Source organism: Choloepus didactylus, chromosome 5 (assembly GCF_015220235.1).
Source record: "Choloepus didactylus isolate mChoDid1 chromosome 5, mChoDid1.pri, whole genome shotgun sequence".
NCBI lineage: Eukaryota > Metazoa > Chordata > Mammalia > Pilosa > Megalonychidae > Choloepus > Choloepus didactylus.
Genome location: NC_051311.1, coordinates 89,110,525 through 89,133,090, shown reverse-complemented (window position 1 = coordinate 89,133,090; position 22,566 = coordinate 89,110,525). Strand labels below are relative to the sequence as shown.

Genomic DNA, 22,566 nt, shown 5'->3' with positions numbered 1-22,566 from the left:
CTTTAACATTCGTAGGTTAAAAATTACGTTATCTTTATCCAGTAACCTTAACTCACAAAAACGTTACTAGAGTGATGATCTGTTTCTAAATAACTCTCCACTAGTAAGTCAAAACCTTTATTGCTTCTGTCCTAGCAGTTATTCTATGAAACTGCTTAACCCTGTAATGTTTAATCAAAAGCAGGAAGTGAAAAGACAATAGACCCAACTCCTTTCCAGATCTAATCTCAGTAGCTATTATTTTTTAATGCCATTACTCTTACTAACATCTACCACCACTAGAAAAATAATCACACCAAAACATCCAGAACTCTGAGGAGTATAAAGGGAGACCCATGTAATCGTCAAATTTGTCCTGTCCCTCCCTCCAAGACCAGGACCCCTGCCCTGCTCAAGCACCCCATGGATTCCAGTTAAGAATCTTAAAATGCTCTTCAAAATCAGTAAACATAGCTATTATTTATAGAGTATCTCCTCTTCCAAGGAGTTTATTGACTTACTTCATTCTCATAAACACTCTTTGAAGTCAGTACTTTTATTCTTCCCATTTTTCCAATAAGGAAATTGAGGCATATAGAGGTTAGGTAGTTTGCCTCAGGTGAACTAAGTAGCTAGTAAGTGATGAAGTCAAGATTCAAATTCACGCAGTTTAGCTCCAGAGCCTACACTCTCAAATCGGAATCTTTGCTGCCTTGTTGGACAGTCGATCAGAAAAGATTTATCGGGAAAACTTGGCCTGAAAGTTATAAATACTTTTTTTAAAACGAGATTGAAAGAAAAAACAAAAAGAAAAAAGGATAGAACAAGGTCCTCCAGAGCATTTTTTGTATTTCATTCCTTGCCAACCATTTAGAAAACACTATTATGATGTTCTATTTCCTGCTTTGAAAATCAGTCCCACTTTACATTGCTCATACATTTAAGATGGTTTCTTTGTAATATAACAATCAATGCACTACTTTCTTTCAACTTCTTTATTAAGTCGGTTGCATAAAAGGTATACATTCTCATATTGACAATTCTTGTCATAAACAAAAGCAACAAAAATAAGGCAACAGAAGGCTGTGCTTCACATATAAACAATCACGTTGTAAGAAAAGGAAATCTGGATCCCTGTACAACAAAAAGATTAGGAAGCAACATATGAATAAGCCCTGTATGCAGAATATAGGCAAATGTGCATGCATAGACTGTACACCCATTATATAGGTCACTTAGGTTCTCCTGTTTCTGATGCATAATTCCTTAATCATCCATTTGTGAAATAAGAATGAACACTAAGAAACTGAAATCTGATTAGCATTTATTTTCACAATATCAGTGCTAAACCCAAAATAGAAACTTCATTGACTGTAAATATTAAATGTTTCAAAAGTAAAAGGTAATCTTAATTTTAACCCTCTGAATGGGATCTGCCAAAAAAGGCAGATTATTTCATTCTACTTGCAAGGAGACTAGATAGCCTGAACTGAAGTAGCATGAGCAACAAAGAAAAACAAATGAGTGTCACTAAAAGTAATGCCCATACACATCAAAATATCTAGTTGGGCTATGTTCTTTCTACTTATATAGCTAGCCTATTAACCAGCATAATGGAAGCTTATACCTCATATGACAGAATTACTAAATTAATTACACATCTACCTGAAATTTCCAAACCCCTGCCCTCAAAACAATCTTAGTACACCTATTAAGTTAGAAAAAACAGAAAAAAAAAAAAAACATACACCCACTCTCTGCAATTATATCTTTCTTAACACTTGAACAATGTTCTGATACAAAATTTGAATTATGTTTTTTCTAAATATGATTTATGTAATAAAGGCTTTCTAAACAAAGATCTTAGGTATATGATCTGTACAAACTTACAGTAGTGTATATTCCAAATAAAGATTTTGTTCCTACTATGATATTACAATATAACTCTTTTCTGAGTAAATATATATGTTAAGGCTTAAGGTGTAAACTCTTTGGAAGGCAAACAACCTAGTGAAGAAATTATCATTCATTTAAAAATGTGTGTCATCTCATAGTAGACCCCTGAACTTTCAAATTTATATGTGAGAACACATTTACATCTCAAATTTCTAGGAAAGGCACAGGCTTTATGTAAAAAAGCAGCAAAATTTTAAACCCACCAATTTACTGAAAAAGCCATTACTTTTATTAGAAACAAACAATGCTTCTCAAGATGTTGGCAACAGGTCATATATTTCACACAGTGCATTTCTCTGTTTACATTCCAGCAGGAGGTGGAATACCTCCTTGACCATGAGCAGATGTATTTGATGGACTGTGTAAGCTGGTCTCCTTGTACACAAACCAAGCATTTCCTACCCAAAGTATCATATTCAGAAAGCCAAAGATCTATAAAAGAGAAAATAAATGTCAAAACCTGTATCTACTTAACAAATGTTTGTCCCCTTCTTTCTCTACCCAGTTCCCAACCTCTACAGAATGGATCATGTGCCCCTTACGTTAGGGTGACCACTGATGTACTCTCCTGCCTCCTTTTAAAAAAGGAAAGAAAAGAAAATTAAGTTTTTGCCACTGATTTAGCCATATGAAACATCTCATTTCCCTTTTCTGGGTCTGAAGATGCTGTCTTTTAAAAGTGCCATCTCATGCTTTGTATCAGCTAGTGTTGGAGAGATCTTGAATAGCTTATGTACAAAACTTTTTTTTAAATTTTATATTATTTTGAAACTTTGCTTCTTTGGGGTTGCGGAGCACTGGCCACCCCATCTGGCAGTGAGTGCTCTCTACGGTCCGGTTGGCAGTATGCTGATCTTTTACACTTCCTTTCCCCGCCCAGGTCCCCCCTTCTGGTGAGGTTTCTGTGAGGTCTATTAGGTGTGCATCCTGCAGCTTACTGGCTTAAAGTGTGCCCTCATTGGTGTGGTCTCTTTTAGGGACAGATTGGGAGAAAGAGAAACCAATAATGCAACTGTTGTGACACTGAAAATTGACATTTCTTTTTGAAATAAAGAACCAGTCCCTTCAAAAAAAAAAAAAAAATCATTTCCATCTTAGTTTTACTATAAATATTTAACATTTCCAGACAGCACTGCATTATTTCATTTAAAGTTTAACACTACATACAAAGTGGCACAGAAAGGGAAAACTACATTTCAATGTACCCAATTTGGATTTATGATGACTCAGACCCAATGAAATAAAGCTAAACCTCTATAAATCTTTAGCATATAAAATCCAGACTACAACAAATTTTACTTTTGCATACTCATTGTTACTAAAAAGGTAGGATTAGATGCGAGGAAAGCAACTAAAACCCTCGTTTTAATACTTTATATTTAACTTTAGTGCTTCAGGGTGAGAAGGAATACAGGAATCCATTTCCTTCTTTTGGGGACATTCACTTGTTTCCCACTCTAAAAGGTTATAAACTGCCCTGTGCACCTTTTCCTATTTCCCTCCTTCCCTCCACTACCATTCTCCCCACTCCAACAGTTACACCCAGAAGAGAAAAGAATTTTATTTCACATCCCACATTAGTCAACCTAAAAGAAATTAATTTTCCCAGATAAAAATCTGACAATATGAAAGGAAGTCTCAGAGCTGAATAAACTGAAGCTACCCTACTTTAATAGAGTCCTTTATCAATGTAAGAATAATAGTGACTTATAAGAGTGGAATAAGCTTGTGAAAGAACTACCATATTACTGAAGGACAAACACTTTGTGTTTATGTGTATATCAAACATTTCTGAAATTGTCGGACTCAAATCACTGTCCATATAAATGCAAAAGAACAGACTTTTAAATTACAAAGTCATAAAACAAAAATGTGAGAAAATTACAAGGTCATGCTAACTTCATCCACTGAAAAAAATATTTTCTTGAAAAGATGAGACCTCCTTAAATCTAACATACTCAGTATTAATGATAGCATATGTTTTTTCTATTTAATAATAAAATTATATATATTTTGGCAAAATAGCAGACTAAGTAATATTTAATGTTTTATATATATTAACCAAACTTTATAAATTATTTAAGAAACTACAATAGTATTACTTTCATATACTTGTAGAGTAGGCTCTAAAGTCAAATCTGGGTTCAAACCTTGGCCTGTTATTTACTAGTTTTGTCTCCTTGGGCAAATTAACTTCTGAGCCACATATTTTCCCCCAGCTGTAAAACGAAGATAATAATGACACCTTCCACATTCCTCTTAGGACTATAGCGTGATTTAAATAAGTTATGAATGTAAACCCCTTAGCACAATGCCTGGCACTTCGTCTTAATAGATGTTAGTAACTATTAATAGTGCCTTCAGGTAAAAGTCCTGCAGAGGGGTATAAATCTCCTTGGCAATGCAGGATATGACTCCTGCGGCTAGACCCGGCATTGTAGGATTGAGAACATCATGACCAAAAGGGGGATGCAAAATGAAATGAGATAAAGTTTCAGTGGCTGAAAGATTTCAAATGGAGTCGAGAGGTCACTCTGGTGGACACTGTTATGCACTATATAGATTAACACTTTTTAGGTTTTAATGTATTGGAACAGCTAGAAGTAAATATCAAACTCCAACCCAGTAGCCTGGACTCTTAAAGACGATTGTGTAACAATGTAGCTTACAAGGGGTGACAGGGTGATTGTGAAAACCTTGTGGATTGCACTCCCTCTATCCAGTGTATGAATGGATGAGTAGAAAAATGGGGACAATTTGGGTGTTCTGTTTTACTTTTATTTTTTATTGTTATTCTGATTTTCTTTCTGATGTAAGGAAAATGTTCAAAAATAGATTGGGGTGATGAATGCATAACTATATGATGGTACTGTGAACAGCTGATTATATACTATGGATGATTGTATGGTATGTGAATATATTTCAATAAAACTGAATTTAATTGAAAAAAAAAAAAAAAAAAAAAAAAAAGCCTGCAGAGTCAATTTTAATGAAAAGACAGACTAAATCCTGATCTTGTTCAAACCCGTTTAAGCAGTAATTAAGTAAATTAAGTAACAATTTACTTAACAAGCTTTTCTTCACTGTTATAAAGGTAAACACTATATGGTCACTAGGATTTTGATAGCTCTTAATAAAAACCAATATATTCATCTAGAGATTTATTAAAAGCTATTGTATTCTTAACTAATAAGGTTTTTCTAATAAGCAAAATAAAATTTTTTAGAAATAATGTATACGTACCACAGACACATTTAAGGATCCCATACTAGTGACAGAGGCATAATGACACGTCAATTTTGAAGGCTTGGAACAAGGCAGAAGTTCCTCGACAATACTGGGACCGGTAGCTAGTTTAATATCTGTAAGAGCTTTAGCCCAGGCTGAGGTGCTCACCAACCACAAAAAAGTGGCAACAAGAGTAACAATGAAGTCCTAAAGCAAAAATAATAATGAGTTAACAATGAAGAATCCATTCAAAAACACTAAATTTCAAATGCATGATGAAGGAATTGAGATTCCATTTAACCCTATGGTACTGAGAAATGGCCTTCATGATATACTTTATAACAAAAGGTCAAAGTCACCATAGTAATCATTGCTGTTCATTATTACTAGTACAATGCCTGAGCTTTTTACAGTAAATGAGATTCAATACCTCAGGAGTCTGAGATTTTGTATTAGAAACCAAAGTTTTACAAAGCCCTCACCACAACCTTAATTCAGCCACTTACTCCCAGGATCACAGCTTAGACTTTGTCATAAACAGCAACTGCATCCCTCCATAATCTCTGTTTCAATCACCCTGCTCTCCAATCATCACCATTCTTTGTAACTCACTCCCACAGTCACCTCAATCCCCCAAATCCTTTGACCCCTCTAAGGCCTACGATTTGATCCTATCACTTTTTTACTGTCTCTTATCTTATTTGTTCCTCATTTCTTTCCTTAACCAGTTTATATTTTAAGTTCCTTCATTATAATCCATTGCATACACTCTCAACTCCCTTGCCCTTCTGCTTCCTCATACTATTCTAACAAAACTCTAATAGTTAAATCTAATTCTTCATGAGATGGTTAATGAAATGGCAAAAAGCACATAACCAGACTGACTTGTCTCTTGTTAAATTCATGACCACAAACTTCATGAATGCCATTATATTAAGAAAAAGACAAAAAAAAAAAATTATTACTTCCCCTCAAGGCACCTTATTACTAGTAACTTTCTACTAAATCCTTTGCTATTTATTAAATTCCCAAAAATAGGAATGAAGGTTTTAATATTTCAAATAGCTTCTTACTGAACTAACAAGATAAAGAGAGGGAAAAAAATACACATTTACTCTCCTTACCCAATATGCTCTGTTGGGGAACTAAAATTTTGTTAACTAATACCAGTTACAAAGATTTAACTAACATTTTAAGTATGTATTTACATAATATAAAGTATAAGTCCCTTGTTTGATCTCCCTTCAAATTAAGGACCAATTACCTTGTTTGACCCTTCCCTTGAATTAATGACCAAAAAAGGAATAATGCAAAATTTGTACCTTTTGAATGCTCCTTCTCTGAACACATGAGTACATTCAAGGCTATGGCATCTTACAGATCTATAGCAAAAATCTCTCTAAGTTCAGAAGCAGGTTTTGGAGCTTATCACAGAAGCATATTTGAAATACACAGGATTAGCTTTAAATGGCTTTTGCCAGCCAGCTTTTAGTCATTTATTTAGGATAAACACTACTGAACTCTCTCTTACAAGATATAGAAGCTACACCTACATAGCTTGCCCACTTGGTCAAGATGGTGTATAGTAAATGTGTTTTGATTAGAGGACCAAAACCAATTCTATAGGAATTATTCTTTCATGGCAGTCTAATAAACAAAGTACAAAAATAATTTTTTAAACATGGGGGTATTAATTTGCATTTGAGCTCTTCTCCACTACTGGTCCCCTTAAAAAATGTAGAGCAAAGAGAAAAGGATAGGAACATTATAGCTTAAATCTTTTGCAGTGTAGGAGTCATACCCTTTTTTGCTGCTGTAGTCTTGCTGTAGGTAGACATTTTCTAAACACTTGCTAGAAATACAATGCCTTTTGGAAAACTGGTAAGCAGTGCAAAGTTACCACATGTTAATCAAGTTCTCTCTGGGCTAAACCTTTGGCCAGATATCTATCAAATCCCCTTAACTTTCAAGTATTTTCTTTCTTAGAAAGGCTTAATAAAAACACAATTTGTCTTTTTTCTGATTATGCTCCTTAAATTTATTTTGCCGATGGCTTACGGCACGACATTTTTTTATTTCAAAAGCAGGTACTTTTCTGAAAATGATGCACAAAGTAACCCTTGGGTAAAGCAAAGTGGGGAAAACTGGTCTCTGAAGATAGCCTTTGTCTTACTCAGGGCCAAGAGTTGCACAACTCCATTCATACTGCAATCGAGTTAACCGTGCTACTTGTAACTGTATGGTGTACAACCTGCAGCTGCCTGTGGCAGCCCTGCTCCCACCAATAAATTAGGACACATTTCATAACAGAGTTTTTAGGATTTGGAATGCCCTGTCTTTATTTGGTTTAAAATCTTATATTTCTGCCTCTTCACATTGCCTAGAACCGTGGCGCTCCTGCTACTAAATCAAAAAAGTGCTATGTGTTACTTAAAAGAGAGAACTCAAGTAGATTTAAAATTTCACAATCAAAATACTCCTGGACATACCTCAGCGCAAAACTGAGAATACTGTTAAGAAGCAGTCCTCATGAACAAAGAGTCCTTAAAAATCAATGCCATATTCAAAAATTTGGATATCTCAAAAAACACTTTTTTTTACATTTATATGGTTAAATTAAAATCCGAATTCGAAATTTAATTTAGAAGTGATTTTTTACAGTAAAGAAAACACTGACTATATTTCAACAACAACAAAAAAATCACTCAAGGAACTAATTCTGGACTCTCTCTATATATAAACATTAAACTGACCACTCTGATGTGAAAAATTACTTTTGACTTTCTGAATGATGCAACTAGATCGGTTTTATAGTTTTGTTATTGGAAAAATCCTCTACAAAAGTAAGTCTGAATTCTGCTTTAAGAAGCATGGCATTTTTAAAGTTTACTGGACAAAATATAAGAAATAAAGGGCTCACTACTAGATTAAATAAAAAAATTTGTTGTGAGAATGACAAAGTAGCAAGAAATGTCTTCATTTAGAATTTAAAGTATACAAAATGTTAAAATATAATATCTTTATGATCACCCTAGTGTCTTTTTAAATAAGTCTTGAAAAGTCTGCAGAAGTTATGGATTCCTAATATGTAATTCCTTTTGAATAAGCATTGCAAATTAAAATAACTGATGTCAATCATTTTGAAAGCCACCTAATGGCTAAGAAATATATTATGAAAAGAACTGATTTAAGAATCACTTCTGAGACATAAAAAACTGAACAAACCTCAATGATACAAGACTATTTTATTATATACTTACCATTTGCATCCTTATGATCCAGGCAGCAAAAATTAAAAACAAGTAAATAAATAAAACTTATCTTATTTGATAATATCCTTCACTGTAAGGGTCTTCCCTTTAAAGTAACTGCACAAATATTTAGCAGACCTCAGTTTTCTCACATAGATGTAAATGACCAGTATCTCCAAAACACCTTCTACTCTTTCAAATCAATAGCACTAATATCAATTTTGTATTACTTTGCAGTGGAGGTTCAGCTTAAAACCATGGCTTAACTCTGGGTTTGCCAACACACAACCTGCGGCAGATTCTACTAACTAAATCTTGAAGATTATTTTTATTTCTAGCTCAGTAGACATCGAAGCCAAGAAAGGTGTCAAAACTTCAAATCCAAATCCTTTGTTGGCATCTCAAAGATTCAAAATTAGCTCATGGATGTCACTAATGCTGAATATAAGAATAATCTGGGTCAGATTTAAAATTCAAGAGTTTAGGAATATAGATTAGCAGTTGGCCTTTCTGTAAAGGGCCAGATGGTAAATATTTTTTAATTTTCTTACTTAACCTCTGCCATTGTAGCATGAAAGCAGCCATATACAATATGTAAATGAATAGGTATGGCTCTGTTCCAAAAAAATCTTTATTTTAAAAACACACAGGGAGCCAGACTAGGCCTGTAAGCCATACTTGACTGATCCCTGGTACAGACTATTAAGTTCAATAAAACATTGTAGAGACATAAAGGGGACCTTTCTGAAAAAGAAAAAAAGGTAAGAAGTAGGCACCTTATGAGATTACTGGTATGGTCAGCAAATTCTTCAAATCAAAGTAGAAATTCTATTTAATTAAGTAGAAATTTTATTTAATTTTTCTGCTACTTTTAACCTAATACCCTTTCTTATCACATCATTGAGTTTTCCCTCCCAGGTTAAAACAGAGTTAGAACCAACCAACCAACCAACCAACCTACCTTCCATTGAGAACAGAGAAAGTGCTGCAAAAAGGCAAAAAGAATTGGGCTAAACATGACAACAGGAGAAAGCTCACTCTCATGGCAGACACAGGTCAAAATATGTTGAACTGCCATATGCCACAAATTCTGATTTCTAGTGTAAGAAAACCCACATTTAAATTCAAATATAACTTAAATACTTAGCTAAAATTATTTTTTATAAAAAGAAATAAGGTGTTTACTTACAATCATGGGAAGTTTTCGACTATCCCGATATAGGTTCATGTAACCAACATAAAGGAGAAGAGCAGCAATGCAGTACAGAAAAACAAAGACTGCAAATGTAACATAAAATTGTGCAGAAGAGGAGAAATCTCCTATAAGGACAAAATTTTTCCAGTTTACATCGCATATGTTTACTGGAGATGACTGAAATGACTCCTGATTCAACCTATTTAAAAAAAGACTCAAATAAATTTATGAATTACTAGACTCTCCAAACAGAAGAGAAAGCCTAAAATATTTAGGTAGAAATACATAAGCAGGATATTGAATGACATTTCAAAAAAAAATACTCCCCAAATATACAAAAAAAAATTTTTTTCTTTTTGGGGAAAAAAAAAAAAACGGTAAAATTAAAACATTTACGTAAATTGAAATTTTCATAATACATGTACCTAAATTTTACCTGCTTTATGATAGACTGAAAATAGACTGAATAAAACACTTTCATACACCCAGATACTATCTTCCTGCGATCAAAAATTAGTTATCAGGAGGGCTTAAACCAAAGTGCTTACAATTTGAGACATGACATTCCATTCTAGGAAGCAGACTCTTGGACTAGCACCGAGCGCCCATTATAACAATGATTCACATTTTAACCCTGGATTAATTAGCTGCTAGCTTCACATTGCCTTTAATTTCCCCATCCATAAATGGTGAAAGTATTTATTAAAGATGCTGGTAACAGTTCCCTGTACAGGAACTCTACAGGGGAAAGGGATGGGAGATGGAAAGGCATTGGTGATTACCAAGCACTTCTCTTTGCATATCTTTTACATAAGGTTTTTTTTTTTTTTGGAATCATCACAACAACTCAATTACTTACATTAACTGGACAAAAAAATTGAGTCATAGAAACGTCATGTAAAGGAAGTTAGTAAATGGAAGAAGACTCATACCCTTGTTTAAGCACAGGACATAGTCAATAAACTTTTCAATGAATACTGAAGTCAAAGAGAAGACTTCACAAAAAATATTCACTTCAGTTCGAGAATAAGAGAATAAGGTTTTATGCTAATGAAAGAAATACAGGGATTCCTCATTTTATATAAATGCGTCTTAAAATATATTAAAAAAAAACCACTATTATTCAGTAATTGCAAAAACATGAGAAATCTATTTTCGTAAGTTATGTTTGCTTCTACTTCAGGGCTTCTCACATTAAGGTGACAGAGCTTGTTTTGTTTTTTCATCTCCAATCTGTTGTTGGCTGATGTAATAAAAATGTGAAAATAATGCCAAATTGCTATAAAAGTTTCTAAATGCTTTCTCTCATTTTTGATACTTATTTCATTATAGACCAGTAAAATAGTTTGCAGACAGGCACTGGTCTGGGTACCACAGTTTGAGTAACAATGATCATTTACAAATAGGCATGCAATATAAAACTTTCTATCTTCCATGATAAATATATTGCTGGAAATCTTAATGAGTAAATATGAGTTGTTAAACCATAAAACAGACAGACAAACATACAACTCACCTGAATGGATAACCAAAAGTGGCTGTAACAGTTTTATTTTCAGTACTTTTAAGACAAGTCACTAGAATTTCTATTTTACCCTTAAAACCTCCACAGGTGGCAAAAGCAAAGATGGAAGCAATCTACACAAAGTGAGACAAAAGAAAAGGAGAAGCATTACTATACCCAAAATATGGGTCAATAAAATTCTAAATAGATCGTTTATTTAAAAAAAAATTGGTTCACTAACATTCAGAAAGTCTTAACCACAAATTAAGCCTAGATGTGAAAAACATTTAAACATTTGTAATTCTCAACAAATTGTATTTTCCCCTAAGTATAACAGAGAAATTAATATACCAGCCCATGTAACAATTCACTGCTCATGCCCCAGTATACCTACTGAATATTAGTATGAAATTCAGAGAAAGACTTATTTATTAGTATCAAAATCAAAAGGGTTAAACTGGAGGTATTTTTATTTGGAATGCAAGGTTACGCTATAAAGACAATAGGAAGTAAGCAGTGAAGAGATGCTCCTTCATGAGCCTGGATGGTCTCATTTGTGGGTACTTCCAGTTCTCGAAAAATAGTTGGAAATTTGTTTTCCTGATCATGAATAACAGTGTTCCCTCAAGTAATACCTGTAACAGAAAAAAACTAGAGGCATCCTAAACACTGACAGAGAATCAAATAAACTATAATTCATCATATAATGGAGCACTGTGCAGCCATTAATGTTGGGGGAATATTTAACAATTTGGAGGAATGTTCATTACATATAAAGTTTGTTGAACAATGCATTATATATGTGTCTATATCTATGCACAGAACAAAAACAAGAAAGGTTATGTATCAAAATTATAACTGTGGTCACCTTTCAATGGAAAATAAAGGATAATTCCTTTTTTCTTTGCACCTTCTAAATTTTCTACAAAACAAATCAATCAACCAAAAAAGCCCAGAGACACTGCAGTGACCAAGAGCTCATCTTTCAGCAATTACTGGTGGCTCTCTTTTCAAAATATACTTGGAATCTGACCACTACTTACCACCACTATCACAACATCCTGATCGAAACTACCATCACCTCTCACCCACATCATGTGCCAATAGCCTCCTAATTGATCCTCCTGCTTCTGTCCTGCCCCTGGATACACAATCTATTGCCCACACAACAGCCAGGGTGGTCTTTTAAAAATGTAAGGCAGAAAATTTTATTCTCTGCTTAAAACTTTCCATGGCTTCTGAGCTCTGTCTGAATAAAAACCAAAGCTCACGTAATGGCCTAACGTGGTCCTCTCCTCCCTCAGTATTTCTGATGTTATGTTGCTACTTTTCTTCCCTTGCCTAACGTGGTCTACACAAAAGGGTCTCCTTGCTATTCCTAAGCTCCCTACCCGGGGCCTCTGAACTGGCTATTCCTTCTGCTTCCAATGGTTCACTCTCTCACTTCCTCAGCCCCCTATTCCAATTTGACCTCAGAGGCCTTTCCCTGCCCATTCTATATAAAACAAAAGCGCCCCCACCCCATCCTACCTAATTCCCTTTATTTATGCTGCTCTGTTTTTCCTCCACTGTAATTACCACTTGTCCATCTTCCTTCACTGGAATGTAAACTCCAAGAAGGTATGGACTTTGTTTTGCTGAAGTTACACACACCTAGGACATGGTAGACAAAATTCCCCCTAGCGCTGATATCCAAGCCCATACTGTTGAACACTGATATAATGCCACCCTGGATTAGTCCAGGATCTTACATCTTGTAGGCCATTATGAGGATCATAAAAACTATCAAAGAGAATTTTTTTTTCCATGAAGAAGAAATACACAGAAAACAAATCTGGTTTCAGATATGAAGAGTCTGAGATAATGTCCAGCACATAGTTTGGGGCCTTCTGTTAAGAAGTAATAAGTGGAAAACAGAGGAATGGATATTTTCTCAGAGACAGAATAAATGTGCATGAATACAAAGAATGAAAACAGAAGGCCAGGAAATGAGTCTTGGGCATATACCCACATTTAGGGTTAGGAAAAAGAAACGGGATACACAAAGTAAACCAATAGAACAGAGTAAAGAGGCCAGAAATAAATTAATGTACATTGAGAAATTATATCTAACAGAGGAAAGGAGTGTGGTAGTTTTAAGGATGCACCCACAAATTCTATGATACTCCTCCCCACAAAAGGTGGAGCTTAATTTCTCTCTCACTGAGTGTGGACTGCACTTAGTGACTTGCTTCTGGTGAATAGAATATAGTAGAAGAAATGGGATGACATTTCTAAGAATAGGTTATAAAAGGCTGCAACTCTGTCTTCCTCTCTCACTCTCTTGAATCACCTGCTCTGGGGGAAGCCTGCTGCCACATTGGGAGGTGTGCTGGTTTGAATATATTGTTCCCCAGAAAAAGCCATATTCTTTGATGCAATCTTGTGGGGCAGACATATTAGTGGGGATTAAATTGGAACGTTTGGATTAGGTTGTTTGCATGGAAATGTGCCCCACCAACTGTAGGTGATAACTCTGATGAGATATTTCCATGGAGGCGTGGCTCCACCCATTCAGGGTGGGCCTTGATCAGTGGAGCCATTTAAATGAGCTGACAGACAGAAGGAACTCAGTGCAGGTGTGAGTGACGTTTTGAAGAGGAGCTACAGCCAAGAGAGACACTTTGAAGAAAGCACAGGAGCTGCAGATGAGGGACATTTTGAAGATGGTCATTGAAAGCAAACTCTTGCTCCTGAGAAGCTAAGAGAGGACAAATACCCCAACTGCAACTAAGAGTGACATTTTTGAGGAACTGCAGCATAGAGAGGAACGTCCTGGGAGAAAGCCATTTTGAAACCAGAATTTTGGAGCAGACGCCAGCCACGTGCCTTCCCAGCTAACAGAGGTTTTCTGGACACCACTGGCCATCCTCCAGTGAAGGTACTGATTGCTGATGTGTTACCTTGGACACTTTATGGCCTTAAGACTGTAACTGTGTAACCAAATAAACCCCCTTTTATAAAAGCCAATCCATTTCTGGTGTTTTGCATTCCAGCAGCATTAGCAAACTAGAACAGGAGGTTACTCAAGCAACCTATAAAGAGACTCACATGATGAGGAACAGAGAAAAGACTGCCAGCGACCACATGAGCAAGCTTGAAGTGGATTATGTGAACCCTGCCAAGAGCCACATGAGTGAGCTGGGAGATGGATCCTCCCAAGTCAAGCTTTGGGAAAACTGCACCCAGCCAACAACCTGGCCTGACTGAAACCTCATGGGAGAACCTGGGCCAGAACCACTCAGTTAAGCCACTCCTGGATTTCTGACCCACAGAAACTGTGAGATAATAAATGTTTGTTGTTTTAAACTGCTAAGCTTGGGGCAATCTGTTATGCAGGAAAAGATAGCTAATACAAGGAAGGACTATTTAATAAATGGTCCAGATAGGCTACAGATTTAAACGTAAAGAGCAAGTCTTTAAAAAATTTTAAAGACAACGTAAGAGAAAATTTGGGGGCCCTATGGAAGGGAAGGTTTTTAAAAAATCAAGTCACCATATAAAAGTAAAACAAGCTACAAACTAGGTAAATATATTTGCAATTAACATAATGTCACAAATGGTTAGTATCTACCAGTACAGGCATACTTTGGAGATATTGCAGGTTCAGTTCCAGACCACTGCAATAAAGCAAATATTGCAATAAAGACAGTCACATGAATTTTCTGACTTCCCAGTGCAAATAAAAGTTATGTTTACACTATACTATAGTCTACTAAGTGTACAACAGCATTATGTCTAAAAAAACAATGTACATACCTTAATTGAAAAGTAATTTATAGCTAAAAAATGCTAACCGTCACCTAAGCCTTCAGCAAGTCCTAATCTTTTTGCTGGTGGAGGGTCTTGCCTAGATGTTGATGGCTGTTGACTAATCAGGGTGGTAGTTGCTCAAGGTTGGGGTGGCTGGGGCAACAATGAAGTTTGTCACATAAAACGACTCTTCTTTTCACATGAACACTTAGAGGCCCTTGCAGGGTTATGGCCTAATTTCAATATTGTTGAGTCTGAGGGAATAGGGAACCTGAAGAGAGGTAGAGAGACGGCAGCTGGTGGGTGAAGCAGTCAGAACACACACAACATGTATTGATGAAGCCGGCTGTCTTATATGGATATGGTTCGTGAGGCACCGAAACAATTACAATAGTATCCTCAAAGATCACTGATCACAGGTCACCATAACAGACATAATCATAATGAAAAACTTTGAAATATTTTGAGAATTACCAAAATGTGACACAGAGACACAAAGTGAGCATATAGTGCTGGAAAAATGGCACCAAGAGACCTGCTCAACACAGAGTTGCCATGAACCTTCGATTTGTAAAAAATGCAGCATCAGCAAAGCAAAATAAAGAAAGGCATACCTGTATATAGATCTAAGAGAAACTCTTGCTCATGTGGGCCAAGAGATATGTACAAGAATGTTCACAGCAGCACTGTGAATACCAAAATACAGGGAAAGGGAAGCAACTGGAAAATGAACAAAATATAGTGGTATATTTCTGCAGTGGGAAGTTACATAGCAATAAAGAGATACAAACTACAGCTACCCACACCAACATGGATAAATTGTAGAAACCTAATGCTGAGTGAAAAAACATGTTGCATAAGACTATTTACAGTATGATATCATTTTTAAAAAGCTCTGTTTACTTGTCTACATCACTTCTGCCAATATTTTTGTCCAGGCTCTCACCATTTTTCCCTAAGACTAACTGTGGGAGCCCCTGGCCCCCAAGTGTCTTGAAAACTGTACACAGCGGTTTGTTTGACCTAGGACCGCTGAGGTTTGACCTATTCTCCTTGTAATATCAGATGTTAACTGTAATCTACACCCGAGACTACCTCCTCCCTGAGACTCCCTGAGATACTGTTATCTCTATAATCCTCCCCTCCTCCCTGTTGATTACAATCAACCCCTCCCTATGTTGCAGGACCAGGCTCCCTGCCTTATGCTCTCATACCCATTGGAATGTTGAGCCCTTATAATCAGCTTATTCAGTCCCCCAAAGTGCAGACTATTTCCATGCTGTGCTCTGAACTGGCTGCCATTCAGAGCAGCTCCTGAATCCATCCAGAGAAGCTCCTGATTTCAGGGCAACGTGGCTCGACTTCCCCACCCTATAGGTAAGCCCTATAATAAAAGCTCATGTCTCAGAATGTGTCCGGTGCTTTCTTTAGTCCTTTGGCTACAAAAGCCCTCTTGGGCCTTGACACTAACCAACAAACTCTTCCTCTCATTTCGAACCTCATTCCAAATCACCTTTTATCTTCTGTAATGTGGGGCTCTAGTTAAAGTAGTCACTTAACTGGTAGCCACCAGTTAAATGTGGCTACCAAGCACTTTCAACGCGGTTAGTCTGAATTGAGATGTGCTATAAATCTAACATACACTTTAGATTTTGAAGATTTAGTGTGAAAAAAAAAGAATCTAAAATATCTCAGTAAGTTTTATGTTGATTGATTGTTAAAATGATAATAATATGGGTATATTGGTTTAATTATATTTCCTTTGTAAATGTGGCTAATAGAACATTTGAAATCACATAGGTGGTCTGCATTGTATTTCTATTGGACAGAGCTGCTTTGGAATGATGTTATACTGATCTAAAATAAAAATCTGATCATGTACTCCCCTAGTTAAAGGGATTTCCTCGATTGTTTTCCAAACCTAAAAAAAATTTAACCAAAAAAAAATTTTTTTAAACCATAAAAGTCATGTCTGATCTAGTCTCAACTTTATCTTTCTAGATTTATCTGTGCTATATGCTTCTATCACACTGCAGTACTTAGTGTTCCTGAAACACTATGTACTCACATCTTAGATGTACATACTTCTGTTGGAAATGTCCCCACCCCCCTACCCCTCACCCTCAATTCTCTAATAAGCTCATCTTTTAAGACCATACCCAATTCCCTATGTTCTGTCTGCTGGGCTGCCACAGACTTGGAAACATTAAATCTACTACAGGCATTTTTCTTGTTATCTTGTTTTATAAAAAATAAACAATAAAAATTAGTTTCTTAATATAAAATAAATAGCACACTGTTCTAGAGCTTACTGCTTTCAAGACTACTGCCTCTACCCCACCCTTGCCAGACTAGCATGTCCTTGTACCTGGTTTTATTCAGGATTTTCAGTGCCTACCTAGCAGAAGGGCTGGAACATAGCAAGTGCTCACTAAATAACTGTTTAATTAAGGAAAAGTCAATTTCCAATGACCTACAAATAAAACCAAATTTATAATCTTACATAATCATCATTTCAAAGCTGCCTTTTCGTTACAGGGACAAATATTGTTAGAGATTCTGGTCTATCCAGCCATCTCACCTGCCCTGATATACTACAACTATGCTGATCTAAATTATAAGTTATATACTGGAAGTCCCCTGGGTGAAACCTGGCCTACAGATATCTGTATGGTCTTTCCAGTATTTATAAAAAATGTGGATTTCTTCCACATTTCAATATCAGGATATTACACATAAAAATTTGGATTTCCTGCTTTCCCTGAGGCGGAGGTGGTGGTGGTGGTGGAAATAGAAAATATGGCAACATAAGATCCACATTCTCATACAGCAATAATCAAGATGGAATTGAGTGATAAATGCCATTTAAAAACAGTGCATGCACTTTGCAGATTGCCACTACTTTCTACTGTCTCAACACAATTCAGGATGCATATTAGTTGCCAGCAATCAATGAAATTAACTATCTCTTCCAAACATACCTCTAGGGAGAGTGGCTCCTATAAGCTTTTTGGTTTATACCCTACTCCAAAATAAGGAGTGCTGGTGATTTATATTTCCCTGACTCTTGTGAAATTCATTGGCCCATCCCTGCCTATCCCATGAAGAATGACTGTAATTGTTGACATGGCATTCATCTGTGGCGTAATTAGTAAGAATCCAGGGATGAAGGCAGGTTTCCCTGAATTCAGGTTGCAAAAGTTACATATTCATCAATATGGGCCAAAGTTACCAGGCAAACAATTCCACTTATCTCTCTGCCCACCAGGCACACACTAGATGGCCATCACGGCAGATCCGTCACTTATTTAGAGAGCTGTCACTTCAGGTTTGATATTATAGTCTGGTCCTCTGGAACCCTAGTTTCCAAAGTAGAGTTTAAGGATTCCTGGAATTCGACTTAATTTACTTAATTAACTGGTGTACAAGAAGAAAATATTTAAACTTCTGTTTATGTCTACTTTTAGACCTAAAAAAACAATTAAAGATTTATTGAAATTAATATGCCAGTTAAACTCATGTCGGGCCTACACATCAGAAGGTCACATCTCATTACAGTATTTTGGGTATTCTGAAGGTAAGAGGAGCTCCATAATATGGAAGGGCAGGCATTGGTGCCCTCACCTATTCTTTTACTTTCAGTGTTAATGTTTACTAAGTGAGTGGGTTAATGGAATAAATTATCTAGTTTTAATTGAACTAACCTTCACAAAATGGACTGGTGGTTTAAAAACACATCTTCAAATAAAGTACAAGACTGATAATGTAAACATACATGTCCAAAAAAGAAAATGGTAATATTAACACCCTTTATGAGCCACAATTCCCAGCCACATTATAAGATAAAAAAGATTCTCTTTAATCAGGTAACAAGTTGGCTAAAAATATCAGAAATTATCATGTAGAGTATATGAAATATGGATTTAAAAATATGAATGAAATTTGGCCTGAGTGTATCATATGCCTTAAGATATGAACTAACAGTAAAATATACATCTAAGCTATGACTACACATATATTGGGGCTGTGTGCATAAGATTTTTACATTGAATTTTAATGTTCCTGATGGATGGTCCTGATTAAAAAAAAAGAGAGAGAGGTTAAGATAAAACAAGAGCAGGGAGACCACGGGTATTTTCAATGAGTTATCTATCCTACAAACAGAGACACAGTCCTTGCTCTTATTCCTAGACTCTGCTCATTCTGAGGGTTCTATTGGGGGACACTGGTACTCATCTAATTTATTGTCTTTTACACGTTTCTAGTTGCAAGATGCTGACCACTATTTGATTTCATTATTAATCCAATGTCATCCATTTAATTTTTTCTAAGATTTAGTTTATGAAAATGATATAATGAAATCTTCAGAAATATATTTAATAATGTATTATGTATGAATATGTACATGCAATGAATCTAGCAATAGATTCTTAGATAAAACACAAAGAGCATGAGCAGTAAGATAAAAAAAAAATTGGAACTTCATAAAAAATTTAAAACTTTTGTGCATCAAAGTACTTTATCAAAATGTGAAAAAACAACCCACAGAGAGGAAATATTTACAAATCATATATGTAATAAGGGTTTACTATCCAGAATATTAAAAAAACTCTTACAACTCAACAACAAAGACAAACAACTCAATTTAAAAATGGTCAAAGGACTTGAATAGACATCACTCCAAAAAGGATACACAAATGGCCAACGAGCACATGAAAAGATGTTCAACATCACTGGTCATTAAGAAAATGCAAATAAAAAATGAGATACCGCCTCACACCCATAGTATGGCTTTATTTAAAAATAAAAAAGAGGGCAGTGAGAGTATTGGTGAGGAAGTGAAGAAACTGGAACTCTGTACATTGCTGGTGAGAATGTTAAAACGGTAGAGAACAGTCTGGTGGCACCTCAGGAAGTTGAACATAAAATTACCATATGACCCAGCAATTACACTCCTGGGAATATATACCAAAAAGAAATGAAAGCATATGTCAACACAGAAATTTGTTCACAAATGTTTATAGCAACTTTATTCAGAATAGGCAAATTCATAGACAGAAAAGCAGATTAGAGGTTAGTTACCACAGAAAGGGGGGACTGGGGTATGATTACTTAATGGGTATGGGTTTTGAAATTATAGAAAGCTGGTGGTTGTACAACATGTGAACATACTAAACACTGCTGGACTGTATACTTTAAAATGATTAATTACATGTTATGCAAATTTCACCTCAATATTTAAGAAAAAGAGAAAAGAAATTTATGACCCAAATTAGCCAAATTCAATGTTTGAACTTTATTTGGAGCTTGGTTCAAGTAAACATTAAAAAAAAAAAAAGATATGCATCAGACAATTGGAAATTTAATACTGATAGATATTCTGAGATATGAAGCAATTATTGTTAATTTGACATGTATAAAAATGGTAGGGTACTGTGGCTGTGTTTTTTAAAAGAAGTTTTATATTTTAGAGATACATGCTGAAATATTTATCGGGAAAACGAATCAATGATGGTGGAAGTCAGGTTACAAGTATGGCTTGAATTTTTTACAATATGCCGGTACTCTGTATTATTTAAAGAAAGATAAAAACACCCCATGCACATGGCTATGACTAAACAAGTACAAATACTGAAAAGAACAAAGTAAAACATATCACAATTGTAAAACAAAACAAAACCCTCAAAAAACAAATACATGCTGTATTTTTACTAAATCAAATGACCATGTGATAGTTAAAATGAATAATCACACGTCTGCCTTTACAATCTTAAGATCAGATGCTTAGAGCCAAGATACTTTTTATGAGTCAATGTCTAAAGCATTTACTAGATACTTCTTAAAAAAATGTTGTTAGTGATGCCAATATATGGTCCTCAAACCAACAATATATGAAAATATTCAAGTTATCATAAATCCACCCCTTAAGTAAGCAAGCAGATTAGTCCAGGTTTTAGTCTTTCTTTCTACCCCTTTATGTACTCAACTCTACATACATCATATATTTAGACAATAGGTTGAACCTTGTTTCCAGATATATTTCCCAGACTTGGGAAGAGTACACCCACCCAATTTTCTGTTCTGTTTCTCATTCCCAATGATGTTTACCTTGAATCAGAATAGCAGTTCTTGATGTATAGTCTGTAGACCACTAGAAGACCCCAAGATTCTTTCAGGGAATTAAGGAGGTCAAAAATATTTTCATAATAATACCAATGCGTTATTTTCCTTTTACATTGTGTTGACATTTGCACTGATTGAGCAAAAGCATTGGTGTGAACTGCTGAGCTTTAGTATGAATCAAGGCAGTGGCACCAAAGCTGTATTCCAATGCCTCTCACTGCAGTTAAAAAAAAAAAACAAACAAAAGCCAGTTTCATTTAAGAATGTCTTAGATGAAGCAGTAAAAAATATTTTTTAAATTAAATCTCGACCCTTGCAAATGCACCTTCTTAATATCCTGTGTGATGAAATGGGAAGTGCAAATAAAGCACTTTTGTTGATAACAAAATACAACGGTTGTTTCCAGGGACAGTATTTAAGCTACTGAGTTGCAAGCTGAACTAGCTGTTTTTTATATGGAATGAAAAAAATAGACAAACTACACTTATTCAGGCTTGGATATTTGGCAAACATTTTTCTCTAAAACAAATGAAATGAGCCTGCCACTTTAAGGAAAACATTTTGTTGCCATTGACATAATTCAAGCTTTTGAGTGGTTTATTACTGTTATTTCTAAATAAATAAATATTTAAAACATTTTTCAGTTTTAATTTCTAATATGGTCAATATTGATAAATATAGCCCACATACACAAGAGCTCTTTGAGGTCCTCAATTTTTTAAGAGCATAAAGGGGTCCTGAAACCAAATAGTTAGAAAATTGTTACAGTGGAGCATCACTCTGTTATCTTAATTCTCCCTTTTATATTTTTTAGAGATTGCTCTATGTATGTGTGTGGGAGGGTGTTCTGAAAGGGAAAGCACTGACAACATATATATTGTCTATGAAAATGACATCTGGTCTATCTATGAAGGTGGTAATGATGAACAGTGAGAGGATTCCAGGGAGAAGGAGCAGTGAGCAAAGGTATAGGGGTGAGTCAATAAGTCCATCAAGAAGCTTTAAGTTCTTAATATATACAGAGTTCTAGGAGGCAAAATGTTATTTGAGGTCCTTTTTTCCCTTTCCATAATAGGAACAAAAAAAGTGAACCCAAAAGGTAGGACTAAGAATAGTCTAAGTTTCTAAAAAGTAGCCTGTGTTACAGGCTGATAGTCTAAAAATGTAGAAATCAAGCAAACGGATGAGAGAAATATCAGTCTATACATATGCCTTGTCTCCAACACCCATAATACAATTTTTATTTTCTGGAGTTATGCTACATTGAAAAGCACAAAATTAGGATAAAACATGATGCCTGTTTGCAAAAATCTTATGTAATCTATTAATATCAGACAAGTTAGACTTCAAAAGCAAAACAATTAAAAGAGACAAAGAAGGACACTATATATTAATAAAAGGGTCAATTCATCAAGAAAACGTAACAGTCATAAATATTTATGCACCAAACCAGAATGCCCCAAAATTCATGAGGCAAACACTGCGATCACTGAAAGGAGAAATAGATACCTCTACAATAATAGTTGGAGAATTCAATA

At 35.3% G+C, this 22,566-nt stretch overlaps 1 protein-coding gene across 2 annotated transcripts in view; it reads right to left on the bottom strand.

Moving 5' to 3' along the window:
- Nucleotides 1-959: 959 nt before the first annotated feature.
- The window catches only part of SYPL1 (synaptophysin like 1), a 32,753-nt gene continuing 11,146 nt past the window's right edge, over nucleotides 960-22,566 (bottom strand). Inside the window, exons 2-5 of one of the 2 annotated variants that reach the window (XM_037836410.1) lie at nucleotides 11,126-11,247; nucleotides 9,604-9,808; nucleotides 5,179-5,370; nucleotides 960-1,113 (exon numbers count right to left, since the gene is read on the bottom strand). In XM_037836410.1, the coding sequence (XP_037692338.1) occupies nucleotides 1,084-1,113; nucleotides 5,179-5,370; nucleotides 9,604-9,808; nucleotides 11,126-11,247 (549 nt within the window). In that variant the 3' untranslated portion in view covers nucleotides 960-1,083. Of the gene's footprint in view, nucleotides 1,114-2,141; nucleotides 2,368-5,178; nucleotides 5,371-9,603; nucleotides 9,809-11,125; nucleotides 11,248-22,566 lie in introns of those variants that run through there. The other variant, XM_037836409.1, reaches the window with a different exon arrangement.